The sequence below is a fragment of the Amphimedon queenslandica genome, unplaced genomic scaffold (assembly GCF_000090795.2).
Source record: "Amphimedon queenslandica unplaced genomic scaffold, v1.1 AMPQUscaffold_13499, whole genome shotgun sequence".
NCBI classification, from domain to species: domain Eukaryota; kingdom Metazoa; phylum Porifera; class Demospongiae; order Haplosclerida; family Niphatidae; genus Amphimedon; species Amphimedon queenslandica.
The window spans coordinates 140,596-155,986 of NW_003546265.1; the positions used below are offsets into that span (position 1 = coordinate 140,596).

A 15,391-nucleotide genomic window follows, 5' to 3' on the forward strand; every position below is an offset into this window, starting at 1 on the left:
GCTAGTGCCCGGCCGTAGGCGATATTTTGTATTCTTCTTTAGTTATTGTAAATTTAAAAGCAATTCTCCGTATATTCTAGTAAAACGGATCAAAATGAGCAAAAGAAAGGCACCAGAAAGTGGCAAGCCAAACTCTGACATTGCCGAGATACTGATGGGTACAATAAATTATTATCATTATTATTTATTATTTGTAATATTGTAGAATTAGCTACTTATGAAAGAAACGTAGCCAGAAACATTCACAAGCACAATGTGTACAAGTACCTATTAATTTGAGAGAGAGATAGAGAGCTGATTAATTTTTCACACTAGGAAAGCTGCAAATGTACTAGCAAAGCATCCAGAAAGAATCAAAAGTGGAGCTGAAGCAAGGAAACTAGTAAGTTAGAAGAGACATGACTAAAAGTACAATATAACAACAATGAATCCTTGATTCCGTTAAGGATGGAGTGGGGGATAAAATTGCTAAAAAGATTGACGAGATTTTATCAACTGGTCAACTGCAAAAACTTGAAAAGGTGTGTACTTAAAAGTTTTTTCTAAACAAGTTTTACGAGATAGTTATTCACAGATAAGAGCGGATGATTCAAGTCAAGCTATCAATTTTCTTACTCAAGTCACAGGAATTGGGTAAGGCTTTTGTCATCAGTTTTGAATTATCGATAATTATTGATTGCATTAGTCCAGCTGCTGCTAAGAAGTTAGTAGATGAAGGAATCACAACATTAGAAGGTAGTTGCATATGAACAGATTTTAAAAATTCATAAAAAATCCAAATTTGATCGGAATCAGTTCAAACTTGATATACAACATAAGTACATATATATGCATCAGAAAATAGCATAAAAATGGAAAATTCTCTCCTAGTCATTTTTGGCGAAATGTGGCTTGAGACTATGTACTATAGTACAGGGACTTTGGCCCGATTTTTGAGTAACTTTAAAATTATATAAAAAATCAATTTTTGATCGGAATCAGTTCAAATTTTTAAAACAACATTAGAACATGTATATGTATTAGGAAAAATTATAAAAATAAGGAATTTCTTGAATTGATTTTTTGACGAAATACCCTGTACTATAGTAGATATTGTATCACTGTAATACCTACCAATCCATGTCTGTGTAGATTTGAAGAACAATATGGACAAACTTAACCATCACCAACAGATTGGTGTCAAGTAAATAAGTCAGGACAAATTGAACCAGATTTATTAATCCCCCCTCCCCTCTTTCCCTCTCACAGACATTTCCATGAGTTCAATGAGCGAATCCCAAGACCTGAGATGCTCCAGCTCCAAGAGATTGCCTTTAGACTCATTGCAGAAGTAGACAAAGCCTTTATTCCTACCGTCTGTGGAAGCTTTAGGAGAGGTAATGAATAAAAACAAAGCTAAGGATATTAGGGCATCAAGTTTGCTTGAACATGTACTAATGTAGGAGCATTGTCTAGTGGAGATATTGATATTCTGTTATGTCATCCTGGCCACACATCGGACTCTAAATCAAAGGTATCTGTACATGTAACACACACAGCATTTCATGGTGACATGTTATGAAGAAATGCATGCACGTTTGTACTATGTATTTTGCGATCTTTCTTTTTCTCGATAGCCTAAGTTTATAAAAGAGATTGTGAATAAAATGGAAACCGGTGGTTTTGTAACTGATACACTATCAATAGGCGAAACCAAATTTATGGTTGGCAGCAAAATTAATATAAAAACACTGATCATTAATTTGTTTATTACCTCAGGGTGTCTGTCGTCTGCCTATATCCGACAATAAAGATGAGAAACCACCACTCCATAGACGCATAGACATAAGACTTATACCACACGATCAGTATTACTTTGGAACTTTGTACTTCACTGGTAAATGCACAGCATGGAAACTTTGTTTAAACAATTTTATTTTGATTTTGTTCGACAGCTGTGTATGCAATTAGACGCTTTGTTTATTATTACTTTGATGTTTATTTTGACTTTTATTTTGGCTACAGGTAGCGACATGTTTAACAAAAATATGAGGACACATGCTTTAGAGAAAGGATTTACATTAAATGAATATTCCATTCGTCCTGTTGGAGCCACTGGTACATATAATAAGCCTATCATCATTCACTTAATATCACACACACTTTATCATCAAAAAATTGGCTCAAAAAATTATTAAATTTTTCTCTGATAGTCTACATACAGTATTGATGCCCTTACCCTCATGTAGAGATGATTCAATTGCAATTTAAAATTTTCAAATTGTGATTATACAAAAGATTTCTCCATTACTTGTACCCATTAGTTACATTATGTACACTGTGCTACAGGTATACCAGGAGAGCCGGTCCCAGTGACGTGTGAAGAGGACATATTCACAATGATTGACTATCCATACAAGAAGCCAGAGGAAAGGAGTGTCTGATTTATTATTATTATTATTATTATTATTATTATTATTATTATTATTATTATGATACGTTGACATTTTATCATTCATAATAATTAATCATAAATTAAAACAGAAATCAAATTTATTATTTTAATTCTGCACCTTAGACTATTGATCTCCAAGTGAGGATTTTTTAAAATAGATATTATAATTTGAGTATAAAGAAAGTTCATCTAAAGTGTAACCTGCCCCTGGTATTACTATTATTATACAAGAGTCTTTGATTATCATTCTATCAGATCATAATACACTTCCTATAATGTAAAACAATTAATTGACGGTCACCATTGCCTTACCAACAGTGTAAAGGTCATACTGAGATTCTTTCCATTTATTTTCTCCTTTCATACTTTTCTTCAGTAGCCCGTTAGTCGAGAAACCGACACAGCGATACGTCATGCGACAGGCTTTCGTTAGAATACTGGGATCTTTGTTAGCATTAGGTACATATAGTAGATCCCCATTGGGTGAGTCTCTACCCTGAAATGATGATGATAAAAATTAATAATAATGATAATAGGTATCTTGCATTACTTTGTGACAGTAGAAAGTAGAGCTATCTGATAACATAAATTGGTGAGGATTTAGACCAGAAAGGATATCTCTCAGCCTAAGGTCTGATATCGTATTAGAAGTCCGATGCTCAGAGTATCTGTAATTACAAAATAATGCACGTATCACTTTCGCCATACAAGGACACACTTTTCAATGCAGTTTTGATCAATTGACTGGTAGCCATCGCCACAGACACAGGAGAAAACAGCAGGACCTATTATTAGCATGCGTTACTATTTATATCACTCATACATGATGTCATCTACCTTTATATACACACTTTCTTGGTGCAAAGCAGTTATGGAGGCCAGCCTTGCACACGTCAATATTAGCAATGTGTAATCCACTTCCTTTGGCCCAAGGCTTTGAGGTTTGTAGTATAGCTACGTAGGGTCAGTGAGTAGGGGATTCTAGTACATTCTCTTTTCCTCTCTCTTTACTTACTCTTTATCTCTCCTTTGGTGTTGAATCCAACACAATCATCCATATAGTCACACACTTCCTTCATATGCTACATGAAAGCAAAAACAATTCACAATAAAAGTCTTCCATCTTTATTTATTCTCTTGTACTTCAAAACTGGTGTTCCTTTCAGTACGTAATGTACCAGGGGCTTCAACATCTACACAGCAACAAACACAATATTAATATATTTGACATAGTCTGGTAGAAAGTAGTCTAACCTGGGTAAAACTTGAAAGTTTTGTGTCTGTAAAACTTAGCAACAGGTATATTATGCGACTCTGCATAGAAGGTATACCTAACATGAAGAGAAGGAGAGAGAGAGAGAGAGGGAGAGAGAAAGAGAGGGCAAGAGGTGAGCCTAGCTATAGTGTACATGCTAAGTTTTTACTTCTCCCTTAAATCAGCTAATCTTTCTCTAAACTCATGTCCTCTTCTCGCAATAGATTCATCCAAGGCCTTAGATGTAATGGACTCATCACTGTAGCAGAGAAAGAGAAGGAGGGGGGATATTTCACAAAATTATTTTTAATATGAATCATACGCAGGGTTTCTTTCAACATGGTAATTATAGGAATTATACTCCTTCCACCATAAAACAAACTTTCTTATACCTGTGAAAACAGTCACATTAAATGAACCTCTAAGTTATATATGCACATGTAAGTGGTGTACAGCCATGTACCATTTCTTAGTTTTGTTTTGGGAGAGAATCCAATGCTTTCAGAAGTTGCAGAGATATCAGCATATTCCTCTTCAGGTACATCACTAGGAGATCTCTTGATCACTTCCAGCTGTTGATGATAAAGTGAAAGCAACATATTCAAAACACTATAAACTATGCCTTACTGTGTTATGAAAATTGGCTCTAAGGTCAGATTTTATCAAATTAGCAGCCATAGCTAGTTTTGTCCCCACTCCTGTCCCAATGTTAAACACTTCATGACCAAATGGTGGAGTATATTTAAGAGCAAGTAAAATCCCATCAACAACGTCCTCTATGTAAGTGAGGTCCCGCTTCAAGTAAAGATTAAGCGATATGTCTCTGGTTTTGCCATTAGCTATTGATTGAGTCATGGAGTGTATTATATTATCTGTATTGCTCCATGGTCCATATACTGTGAATAATCTAAGACCAACTGCTGATTTTAAGTGATACTCTTGTACATAGCCAGAAACTATTTCCTCCACACTTAACTGTGTGTGTGCGTGTGTATGTGTGCACAAATTAACAGTCAATACAAAAGTGTCTACTCATCTTTTACTTGTAAAAAAGTCCCTATCTCTCCTTTACTATTACATACAATCTGATGATCAATCTCTTACCATAAAAGTGGCCAGCATATCCCTCGGTCTAATGAATGATCTAGTCGTTGATAATGGAGACTCACTATGAATTCCATAAACACCTGAAGTAGACATGTAGACTAGTCTCACGTCCTACATGATTTAAAAACAAGCACTGTTGTAAGCAAACAGTTAAAATAAACAGTGATAATGTTTACTTTGTGTTTCACTAGTGCATCCAATAGAGATACCATTGATTTGAGGCTGCTTTCAGCTCCCATCAATGGATCTCTATTGTTATCATTGATAGACGAATGACCAGCACAATGTACTACTTCATTTATGTTAGGATAATGTTTAAATACATACTCTATTACATGTGGATCTGACACACTGCCTTTAAGAACTATAATGCCTATAAATAGAAAGAAATTAAAAAATTAATAGAGACTAATTATATATTTTTAAAAGCATAGCTACCTATTCTTTTTAACTGGTCTGCCCTCATTAGCCTGATGCTATCATCACTCACTCCTCGACTTAGAAATGAGTCTAACACGACCACTTCGTATCTTAGACCTGCTAGCCTCCGAGATACATGATATCCTATAAATCCAGCCCCACCAGTGACAAGAACTAATGTAGAGGTGACGAAAAACAATTAATTTCATCCTTTTACGCTGACTCTACGCTCCCTGTCACTCCCTGTACTAGATCTAATTTAAACTGATACATACCTGTGTTACTGGAGCCCAAAGAACACAACAAGAGACCAAGAATGAGTCGAAAAATCAAGTAAAACTGTGACATTTTAACGAGCGTGGACAACTAATCTTGCTGCACATGTACAACTTAAATTAACTACCACTACAATGATTATGAATTTATTACCTGTGACCTACGCCCACGCAGTGTTAAATCCACTCACACACTCTTGTTGTTATTGGGCGGATCTCATTTTTTGCAGAACTAGAAGAGAAAGAAGAGACTGCAGTGACATAATGTCTTCTCAGCAGTCAATACTAGAAGGACAACCGTTTCTCTATGACTATGCAAGGATGAAGTTTAAAATGGAGACAACCATGAGGCCAGTGAACTGTCCTCAAGTCACATGGAAGGTATGATGAAGGCAGTAACCTACTAGACTACTAGCTAACAATTGGCTTTTTTAGGACTCCAAGAAGCAGTGGGTTGTATTGTGTGGGCACATTGCACCTCACCACTGTTATCTCACATATTGTGCTCAAGAGGATATCTGGCTCGTAAATAAGAACAGGTCAACTCTCCCAAGAATAAAGCTTGACAACTTCCTTCTCTTCACACGTCAGATGAAGATTGACATAGTGTTTGGATATTTCTCGATTGTGCTGGAGTTTGACTCACAATCAAAGCTCAAACAGTGGCTGGATGCTTTTGCAACCATCAGAAGTATGATCTAAGTATGTGTGTATCTAATGCTTTCATGTGTTTGCATGCAGGTCGAGTCTATGTTGAGCTGATTCGCTGTCCCGAGTATCCAGAGATTGAAAAAGAATACGTGCTTCATCTATGTCCTGACAAAATTATATTTTACAGTGCCAAGAGCAAAGACATGAAAGGAGTAGTTGAATTTCAGTGGCCAGTCACTGTTATTAAAAGAGCCAAGTATCACAACTTTGTGGGGAAATTGGAGATAGAAATTGGAAGGTAAGTCAAATCGATGCATGTTTTTGTTTAATGCATAACGTACTGTAATCCTTCAGATCAGCAGAGACTGGAAATGGTCAATACTTTTTCATCGGTTTTGGAGTTAAAAAAGTGTTCAAGGACATTAGAGGCAAAATAGAAGAAGCAAGAAAGTCAGGGTCCTTAAGAAAACCGACAGAGAACCTGGCAGAAACGAAACAGGAAGCTGGTCATACTATGATTATATCTGACCCAGTCCTGGTTTCTCCTCCACCAGTTCTTCCAGAAACAAGACAAGAAGCTGGTCATACTATGATTATATCTGACCCAGTCCTGGTTTCTCCTCCTCCAGTCCTTCCATACAGAGGTAAATCAGCTACTATGAGTGTTGTAGAGGGAAATGACAGAAGCAATGCAGCAGTAATGCAGCCTAGCCTAGAAAGGCCTCCACAACCAGTACCACGAAGAAGCACTATTAATAGGTTTCCTTCATCATCTACTGGTGCATCTATTGAAAGATTTCCTTCATCATCTACTGGTGTGTCTATTGAAAGATTTCCTTCATCACTTACTGGTGTATCTGATTATGAAAATGAGCAGCCACCTCCATTGCCTCCTCGCATGGAAATTGAAGATTTTGGTGAAGTTGATCTTGTTTCTTATCACACAATTGGTGAAGACTTATTTGCAGATGTCAATGAGATCTCTTACGACGTCCCAAACCCCACGCCTCCACCCATCCCTGCTCGTTCAACAATGCCCCATCATTCAACGATACCTCATCACTCTTCAGAGTCCTCCATTGGAGAAGTTGCTCCTCCTATTCCGCGTCGCTCTACTCTCCCACGTTCCAGTTCAGCATCAAATATTCCACCACCTCAGCCCACTGGAGCAGCAGCAGAGCCAGTTATATTAAGCCAACAGCCATGGAGATTACCAATGGATGATCCCCGCTATCAGCCATTGGTTATATTTCAATCAAGTAGCAACGAAGGAATTAACAATTTCATGGGAGCTGGTACTATGCCTAGACTCTCAGAAGGTACTCTGCCTGGACTTCCAGAAGAAGCCTATGATTATCCTACTCCTCACCCACATCCACCAGCTTACCCTCCTCCTTCATACCAATGAGACAATATGTACCTTATACAGCTATATATATTTATTTATTATTGATTTACAATGCATACACACAAATAGTCTATTGTAATTTAGTTCTATGCACACACAGAGAAAACAACTATTTTTTAATTATTTAAAATAATTATAAGCAGCTTCTGAAAGTTATAGGGGAAAATTATTTTATGTCAAAACATAACTGCATTAATCGCTCACATCATCAACTTTGACAAGTTGAACAAAATCTTCAACTGTCATGTTAGCAAGAGCGTCATGAAAGTTGACTTTGAATGAAGCAGGACCTTTAGTACTACTCTCCTTAACTGCAACTTCTGCCGCAGATCCAAAGAAGGAGAGAGCAGCAACAGTAGCCATTAGCTTATCCTCCTTATTAGCACCCACAAAACAAGAAATGGCTGTTGTAGCAGAGCATCCAGTCCCTGTCAACTGGGCTAAGTACTTGTGGCCGTTTCTAATAGCAAATGCACTTTTACCATCAGATACATAGTCAACTGGACCAGTTATTGCAACAATAGTCCCCAGTTTGTTTGCAAGTGCCTGCATGTGTTACCATAAAATCATAAGGATATCGCAAATCATATAATTTATACCTTAGCTACTTTCGCTGGTTCTTCAGGCCCTCCAACAGAATCCACGCCTTTAACTTGACCTCCTTTATCTGCCAATAGTCCAATCTCTCCTCCATTGCCACGTATGACTGATATATCCAGCTCCTTGATGAGGTTTGCTGCAGTTTCTGTCCTATAAGGGGTAGCCCCATTACCAACGGGATCAAATACAATCGGAACACCCAGAGAGTTTGCCTTCTTGCCTGCAGCGAGCATTGAAGCTACCCAGTTTGGTTCCAGAGTCCCCATGTTAATGTTCAGGCAAGATGCCAGTTTTACCATATCAGTCACTTCTTCCAGGGAATGAGCCATCACAGGGCTACCTCCAACGTGAAGGGTAACATTTGCAGTCAATTCCATCACAACAAAGTTTGTGATATGATGAACAAGAGGATTTCCAGAGCGTACGGACTGTAGTTTCTCTCCCAACTTTTGGGCAAGGGCAGCCATGATTGCTCAAAAAAGGAAGGAGGGGCTGGTATGGAAAGAGGCGTGGTAGAGTTTGCTTAATTAATTTATTGACTATTCATAGTCAATGAATATTGAATGACTGTTAGCAAAATAAAGGGTGTAGAGACTAAGCTACACTGCTCAGTGTAAATTGTACTTCCTAGTAATGTCAGAAACAACCACTCTGTCCGAATATGTATCACTCAAAGTGGTTCCTCGAGGAGTACAAGCAACTGAGGTAAGTAGAAAAGCAGACTAGCACAGCCCAGCCTAGCCTAGACCTGCAATTCACATTTGACTAGTGTTTTCATTCACAGCCCTACAGATATCATTGGGTTGTACTAACAGTACCCGTAGTGCCACATCATTCCACCATTAGCTACTGGTCATCAAAGGAGGCTTGGCTGAACCGCAGATCTCCCCAGGAGCAAGGCATACAGTCAATATCCCTGGAGTCATTTAAGCTTCAGAGATCTTCTGAAGTTGGGGACATGGAGGTCATTGAAGTCATCCTAAACAAAGCTACGCTACTCATGATGTTTGAAAGTACCGAAAAGTGTCATGAATGGGACAAAGTTCTGCAGAAGATATCAAGTAAGTACTGAGATGGCCTCTTTCCAAATATTATGCTTGTTTTGCCATTATCATTTACAGGTAGGGTATACACAGAAATTGTACGTTCGAAAAACCATCCAAACAGAGAGAAGCAATACATCATAGAGATATCTCCAAGTGTTGTCATGTTCTATGAGCCACATAAAGCTAATAGCAGCAGCAAGCCAGACTTTACCTGGAAGATAGAGCATATAAAGAGAGCAAAGTATGACATTAACGTGGGCAAAACTGAAGTGGAGATCAGCAAGTAAGAAATGATATTACAAATACTGCATTCACATCATACCATTAATACACATTGCATGCATCATTAACTACATAGTAGCATAGTATAGTCTCTTGTTAATATCTAAAAGGCCAAAGCATGTACAATTTGCATACTATTTATGAGTAATAAAAGCAATTATACTGTAACTTGACACACACAGATTGTTATTTCATGCATAACTCTATATTAGTAGCAATATGTACTATACTCGATTGGTTACATACTTCTCTTTTATCTTGACCAGGTCTGGTCGCAGCGGCGACGGAGACAAATACATGTTGATAGGACCGAAAATGAAAGAATTATACTTTGAGCTGAAGGAGAGGTTCAATAGAATCTGTGGAGATCCAACGGGACCTCACGAGGCCCTGCCCATTAAGAAATCCTCAAATCCAACCATTGGATCGCCAAAAACCCAACATAGATCAGTACGATCACTAAGCATACCTTGCGTACCTGCAAGGCAGCCAATTGATATGGAACCACCACCTTTACCTCCTCGCCCTATCGTGTTGTCTCGTACTCCAGTTACACGAAGAAGCTCTCAGCCTGTATCATCACCATCACCATCATCATCACCGTTGCCAGAGAGAAAAGGACCACCATTGCCTCCACGTTCCAGTGCCAATCTTTCTTCTCCTCTTCCTTCGCTGGATGATGTGGACGAGATATACGACTTTGAAGCTATTCCACAACTGATGGTCATCAGCTCTCAAGTTAGAGAAGAACAACCTCCTCCTCTTCCCCCACCAAGATCACCAAACATGGCTACAAAAGTAAGACCACAAAGCACTTCTCCTCGATTGCTACCAAGACATGAAGGACTTGTGTACGACGAAGCAAGAGATATCATGCTTCCCAGGAGCAACAGCAACAGAGCACAAAATCCATTGGATGATGACGAAGAAGATCATTATTACATATGACAATCTTTTAGTTGGTACCATTTTAGTTCATAGCTGCAATGACATGCAATGTACAAAGCTCATAAGTTATTGAAGTATTATAATTTTAGCACTGTAGTCACCAGTACTGATTCAAGTTAGTATTCATTTCACGAAGAATTCCACACATTTCCTACATTTAGCAGCTGGGGCATAATGTAGCACAGGGCACACACAAACAATTTTAAGGCAATGCAAATAAAAATTGAAAAGTCAAAAGCTGCTAAGGACTAGCATATAAAAATCTAAAAGAACTACTACTACTACTACTGAAATACAAGGTTCTAGGACTGTCACTACAATTAATAATCACAGAGCAGAGGTGACCCAGTTTAACTTGTTTTGTGAGATTTGATGTAATTGATGAGCCCATTGGTGCTAGCATCATGACCAGTGGCAGGCGAGGCAGTAGAACTAAGCTCGGGTTGTATAATCTTAGCCAGCTGCTTCCCAAGCTCAACACTACGAGGGAAATTAAGGGACAGAGAATCACAAATTTCAATACATTTTAAGTAACAATCCTCTCTTTCTTACCCCCACTGGTCGTAGGAATTTATGTCCCAGATGACTCCCTGAGTGAATATCTTGTGTTCGTAGAGTGCTATAAAAAGAGTATAGTTAGTTAAAATCTAAAAAAAGATTGGACTTTACCAATCAGAGCTCCAAGATTGAAAGGAGTCAGTTTCTGAAGAACAAACGAATTGGTAGGCTTGTTACCCTCAAACACCTATTGTATAGAACAAAAATAGTTGATATAATGAATGTTATAATGATAATTATTATAATTATACTAACTAACCTTGTGAGGAAGAATGTGTTCCAATCTTTCCTTGGGAACGTTATCCTTCTCCAGTTCAGCCCTTGCCTCATCAGCAGTTTTGCCTCTCATTAGAGCCTCAGTTTGAGCAAGAAAGTTGGCCAACAATATCTGAAAGAATAGTGCATCATTAATAAGCAGATATATGTGCTACCAGCACAGCTTAGATTAGTAACCAAAAACCCGAGCTTTTATATGGACGGGGGGTTTATAAACCAAGTCACAAGATTAATAAATCCAATAAAAAAGCTAAAAGCTATCACATCACTGAGCTGGCTTCTTTCTACGTACACATGTACATGTACATGTAAATGTACATGGGCACAGCACACATGTACATGTACATGTACATGTACTTGTACATCTACATGTACATCTATAAACAGTTGGCAGCCACTAAATGAATAGTACACTGATAACAGATAGGACTGGTGCACTTATATAAAGCCATGACTTGTTAAGGTGATTCTGTGTTTGATTCATTTTGGGAAACTGATATTTGTTGAGGAGGCTTATGAATTATTCATGAGGTAGAAGGTAGAAGTATACTAACCTCATGATGAACACCAGCTGATATTGGGTTGTGAGTATCAACAGCTGCTATGAAATCAGCAGGAATAACCTTAGTACCTAGGTATAAAAAAAACACTTTGTTCATAATTTTCTTATATCAGGACACTATTTTACCTTGATGAATAAGTTGATAAAAGGCATGTTGTCCATTAGTACCAGGCTCACCCCAAACAACTGGACCAGTTGAATAACTGACACGATCTCCAGATCTTGTAACAGATTTACCATTTGATTCCATATCACCCTAAAAATAATGCAAAAAAATAATTTGTAAAATAATCTTTAAAAATCTAGAAATACTCACTTGCTGAAAGTAAGCAGCAAAACGATGAAGATACTAAAAAATAAACAAGTAAATACGAGTTCTCTTTCTCTATCTCACCCACTTGGTCATAAGGAAGTAATGCGTGTGTTTGAGCCCCAAAGAAATTATTATACCAAACACCAAGGAGACCCATCACAGCTGGAACCTACATACATGTACCATACAGGAAAAATAATGACATCATCTGAAATCATGTGACATACATTCTTTTCCAGTGGCGTTGTTCTGTAGTGCTCGTCCTATGCATTATAAAAGGAATATACTATTAAAATGAAGATGAGGCTTACAACAAAATGGGCTCCAGCCAAGAGCTTCTCAAAATTATCCATGCCTAAAGTAAAAATTTGATCAGAATCAGTTCAAACTTGATATACAACTTTAGAACTTGTATATGTATAAGAAAAAATTATAAAAATGATAAATTCTCTCCTAGTCATTTTTGCCAAAATTTGGCCCGAAACCATGTACTATAGTACAGGGACTTTCGTCCAATTTTGGAGTAACTTTAAAAATTCATAAAAAATCCAAATTTGATCGGAATTAGTTCAAACTTGATATACAAGATTAAAACATGTATATGTATCAGAAAAAAAATTATAAAAATGGAAAATTCTGTCAAAAGAATTTTTTCCAAAGTACCCTGTACTACACAGTCCAGGCAAAATTTTAAAGCAAACTGTAATCAGCTCAAGCATTTTTCACTCACCAATGGAGACAGCAATAGAAAGACCAATAGCACTCCATAAAGAATATCGACCACCAACCCACTGGAATAAAAATATACCAGTAAAATCATTAAAATATTAAAGAAGTAATGATACACTTACATCCCAGAATGCAAACATGTTAGCTTTATCAATGCCAAATGCAGTCACTTTAGCCTAAGGGAGAAAATAAAGAGAGAGAGAAAGAGAAGAGAGTTAAATAGAATCATAACGCCTCATGTTCCAGACCTCATTTGTAGAAAGAGCCACAAAATGCTTAGCTACAGCAGCTGGCTAAAGGAGAGAGAGAGAGATGGTATTATTAATTTCAGATAATGACGTTTGTAACGTACATCTTTAGCAGTATCAAGGAGCCATTGTTTAGCTGAGGTAGCATTGGTAATGGTTTCCAGTGTTGTAAAGGTCTAGAAGAACAAGGGTAAAGATTTACTGAGAGTATACAAAAATATACTGACAATATACAAAGAATATACTGATAATTAGTCCTCCCCTATGTACTAACTATGAATACTTTAAGACACATATTAAACTGATTAATAATAAAAGAATTTTAAAAAGTATAAATTTCCTCCCATCTTTATCCTCCTCTCCTACCTTAGAAGCAACAATGAATAGCGTTGTATCGGGTGACACTTTATTCAGTACTTCGAAAAGATGAGTACCATCAATGTTTGATACATAATGCACACGAGGTCCCTCCCTACCATACGGCTTAAGAGCCTCAGTTACCATGTAAGGACCCTAAACAAAGAATAGACAACACAATCGATAACATTATGTAGCCAGACTATTTGTATTTGAAATGGCTTACAAGGTCTGAGCCTCCGATTCCAATATTGACAACATCAGTGATCTTTTTCCCATTATAACCTACAAAACAACTTATTATCATAATAGCCCAGCTGGTCTTTACCTTTCCATTCGCCTGACCTTACCGCCTAAATAACAACAAACTTAATAATATGCAAAAGGTTTATCATTATTAGTTACTTCAGTAAAAGTCCTCATTTGTTTCAAGACACCATTCACTTCTGGCATCACCTACAAACAAACAACAACAACAACAACAACAATGATAATAATAATAATAAAACTTACATCTTTGCCATCAACGAGGATCGGACGATTGGAGCGATTCCTTAAAGCAATGTGAAGAACAGCTCTGTCCTAATGTAAAATATTAAAAATAATAATAATGATTATTATTATTATCGTGATATTGTAGCAATGCTGCATTTATGTATGCTTCAGTTAAACAAAACAGAAACCATTCCATTATCATGGTCACTCTATCAGAAACTACATCTCCTAATTACTAGTACAGATATATACTTGGATATTATTTATTTTAAGATTGCACATATACATGTATGCACACACAGAGACACAGGTAAATGAGCAGTCTCACTTCGGTAAAGTTGATTTTGTCTCCAGAGAACATCCTTTCCCTCATCTTCTCAATACCGCGACCTCTGGCCTAATTATTAATAAAGACAATTAATTAATTAATGCTTGAGGGTGTATTACCAGTTTAAACAATAATTCGATTGTCTTTTCATTAATTATGTTCTTTGAGTAGTCGAAAAGAATTGCTCCATCATCTCCAACAAGCTCCAGTCTATAGAAAAAGAGCAAATTACTATCAGCCACAGCTGGACATGATAATGTAATTAATGAATGAGTTAATTTATTAATGTCTTGCTACTTGAATTTATCGAAGCGGCCAGAGTCCCCCTGGAAGAGCGACCTCATGTGCCAGCCTTTAGCTTCAGTCTCAAAATGAGCCTTGAGCTCCTTGTACTCTGGAGAAGAAGTCAACGACATTGTTGCTGCTTTTCACAAATTCACAACCAGCCCTGATTCATTAAATGTAGGCGTGGCTCATAATTTGCGTAAATCATGACGTCATACAGACACACGTGCTGTCACGTGTGTCTCGTAAATCAATACAAAAAATATAAAAAGGCAAGCAGCATTATTTGCATGTAGCATGATGAGTTTTGGAAAAAGAATTGACAGCCTAAGAAGCTAAAAAAACAAAAATATAATGAGCAACATAAATCTACAAAGACAATTCACCTTTAGTCAAGCTAAAATTATCAAATTCAGCTGCAAAATAACCAGAAGTACCAAAGCCCACAAAACCTTTACCATTCCCAACAGACACATTACTGGACAATGCAGTGCCATTAACTGACACAGTGGCTGAGCTGCCCTGCATTGATTGAATGAGCATATATACATGCATACATATTATACTGCAATCACTAATGAATAATAAACTCACATTAACATCCATACTCAGTGTATACACAGTATCAGGTTTAGCAGAGAAACTACCACTAGCAACTTTCTTATCACCAGCTATAGAACATGATGCATAATTGATGTGAACATAATTGTCTCATACCAAGATTAGAAGATATGGTCCATGTTCCTGATGTGTCAATCCAGAAGAAAACTCCACTAGCTTTACTAGTACTGCAGCCTCCAGCACTTATTCTTGC

The 15,391-nt window shown here is 37.2% G+C and overlaps 6 protein-coding genes across 8 annotated transcripts; 3 read left to right on the forward strand and 3 right to left on the reverse strand.

Annotated features, from left to right (window-relative positions):
* Positions 1–52: 52 nt before the first annotated feature.
* LOC100639771 (DNA polymerase beta-like) lies at positions 53–2,631 on the forward strand. Its single transcript, XM_003384195.3, has 13 exons — positions 53–158; positions 206–263; positions 316–382; positions 447–521; positions 575–633; positions 686–735; positions 1,132–1,183; positions 1,249–1,376; positions 1,443–1,513; positions 1,617–1,703; positions 1,759–1,876; positions 2,005–2,097; positions 2,329–2,631. Exons 1-13 carry the CDS (start codon positions 95–97, stop codon positions 2,421–2,423), a joined length of 1,017 nt encoding a protein of 338 aa, XP_003384243.1. The 5' UTR covers positions 53–94; the 3' UTR covers positions 2,424–2,631.
* LOC100639897 (uncharacterized 37.6 kDa protein in cld 5'region-like) lies at positions 2,611–5,621 on the reverse strand. Of its 3 annotated transcripts, none has more exons than XM_019993288.1 (16): positions 5,492–5,621; positions 5,235–5,390; positions 4,973–5,169; positions 4,794–4,907; positions 4,317–4,664; positions 4,153–4,261; positions 4,012–4,081; positions 3,859–3,948; positions 3,689–3,765; positions 3,578–3,627; positions 3,450–3,516; positions 3,272–3,388; positions 3,153–3,219; positions 2,985–3,102; positions 2,747–2,930; positions 2,611–2,700 (listed from the first exon to the last, which is right to left on the reverse strand). In XM_019993288.1, exons 1-16 carry the CDS (start codon positions 5,562–5,564, stop codon positions 2,678–2,680), a joined length of 1,860 nt encoding a protein of 619 aa, XP_019848847.1. In that variant the 5' UTR covers positions 5,565–5,621; the 3' UTR covers positions 2,611–2,677. The 3 variants fall into 3 exon arrangements, with proteins under 3 accessions (XP_019848847.1, XP_003384244.1, XP_019848846.1); XM_003384196.2 differs by having other exon boundaries at positions 2,614–2,704; XM_019993287.1 differs by having other exon boundaries at positions 2,616–2,704; positions 2,751–2,930.
* LOC109580274 (uncharacterized) lies at positions 5,597–7,719 on the forward strand. Its single transcript, XM_019993289.1, has 4 exons — positions 5,597–5,872; positions 5,927–6,182; positions 6,233–6,440; positions 6,497–7,719. Exons 1-4 carry the CDS (start codon positions 5,627–5,629, stop codon positions 7,548–7,550), a joined length of 1,764 nt encoding a protein of 587 aa, XP_019848848.1. The 5' UTR covers positions 5,597–5,626; the 3' UTR covers positions 7,551–7,719.
* On the reverse strand, positions 7,577–8,652 carry LOC100636738 (hydroxyethylthiazole kinase-like). Its single transcript, XM_003384171.2, has 2 exons — positions 8,150–8,652; positions 7,577–8,096 (listed from the first exon to the last, which is right to left on the reverse strand). Exons 1-2 carry the CDS (start codon positions 8,615–8,617, stop codon positions 7,743–7,745), a joined length of 822 nt encoding a protein of 273 aa, XP_003384219.1. The 5' UTR covers positions 8,618–8,652; the 3' UTR covers positions 7,577–7,742.
* A 68-nt stretch (positions 8,653–8,720) lies between these two features.
* LOC100640024 (uncharacterized) lies at positions 8,721–10,541 on the forward strand. The gene is made up of 4 exons (XM_003384197.2): positions 8,721–8,855; positions 8,935–9,211; positions 9,272–9,479; positions 9,745–10,541. Exons 1-4 carry the CDS (start codon positions 8,784–8,786, stop codon positions 10,424–10,426), a joined length of 1,239 nt encoding a protein of 412 aa, XP_003384245.1. The 5' UTR covers positions 8,721–8,783; the 3' UTR covers positions 10,427–10,541.
* A 102-nt stretch (positions 10,542–10,643) lies between these two features.
* Positions 10,644–15,385, reverse strand: LOC100636863 (glucose-6-phosphate isomerase-like). Its single transcript, XM_003384172.3, has 25 exons — positions 15,295–15,385; positions 15,172–15,248; positions 14,964–15,099; positions 14,590–14,912; positions 14,412–14,502; positions 14,293–14,361; positions 13,983–14,051; positions 13,875–13,925; positions 13,798–13,822; positions 13,696–13,754; positions 13,479–13,625; positions 13,217–13,288; positions 13,113–13,157; positions 12,987–13,040; positions 12,866–12,926; positions 12,447–12,490; positions 12,363–12,398; positions 12,221–12,304; positions 12,139–12,171; positions 11,949–12,078; positions 11,815–11,891; positions 11,244–11,372; positions 11,096–11,171; positions 10,979–11,045; positions 10,644–10,906 (listed from the first exon to the last, which is right to left on the reverse strand). The coding sequence occupies exons 4-25, from the start codon at positions 14,706–14,708 to the stop codon at positions 10,777–10,779; spliced, it is 1,668 nt and encodes a 555-aa protein (XP_003384220.1). The 5' UTR covers positions 14,709–14,912; positions 14,964–15,099; positions 15,172–15,248; positions 15,295–15,385; the 3' UTR covers positions 10,644–10,776.
* Positions 15,386–15,391: the final 6 nt, after the last annotated feature.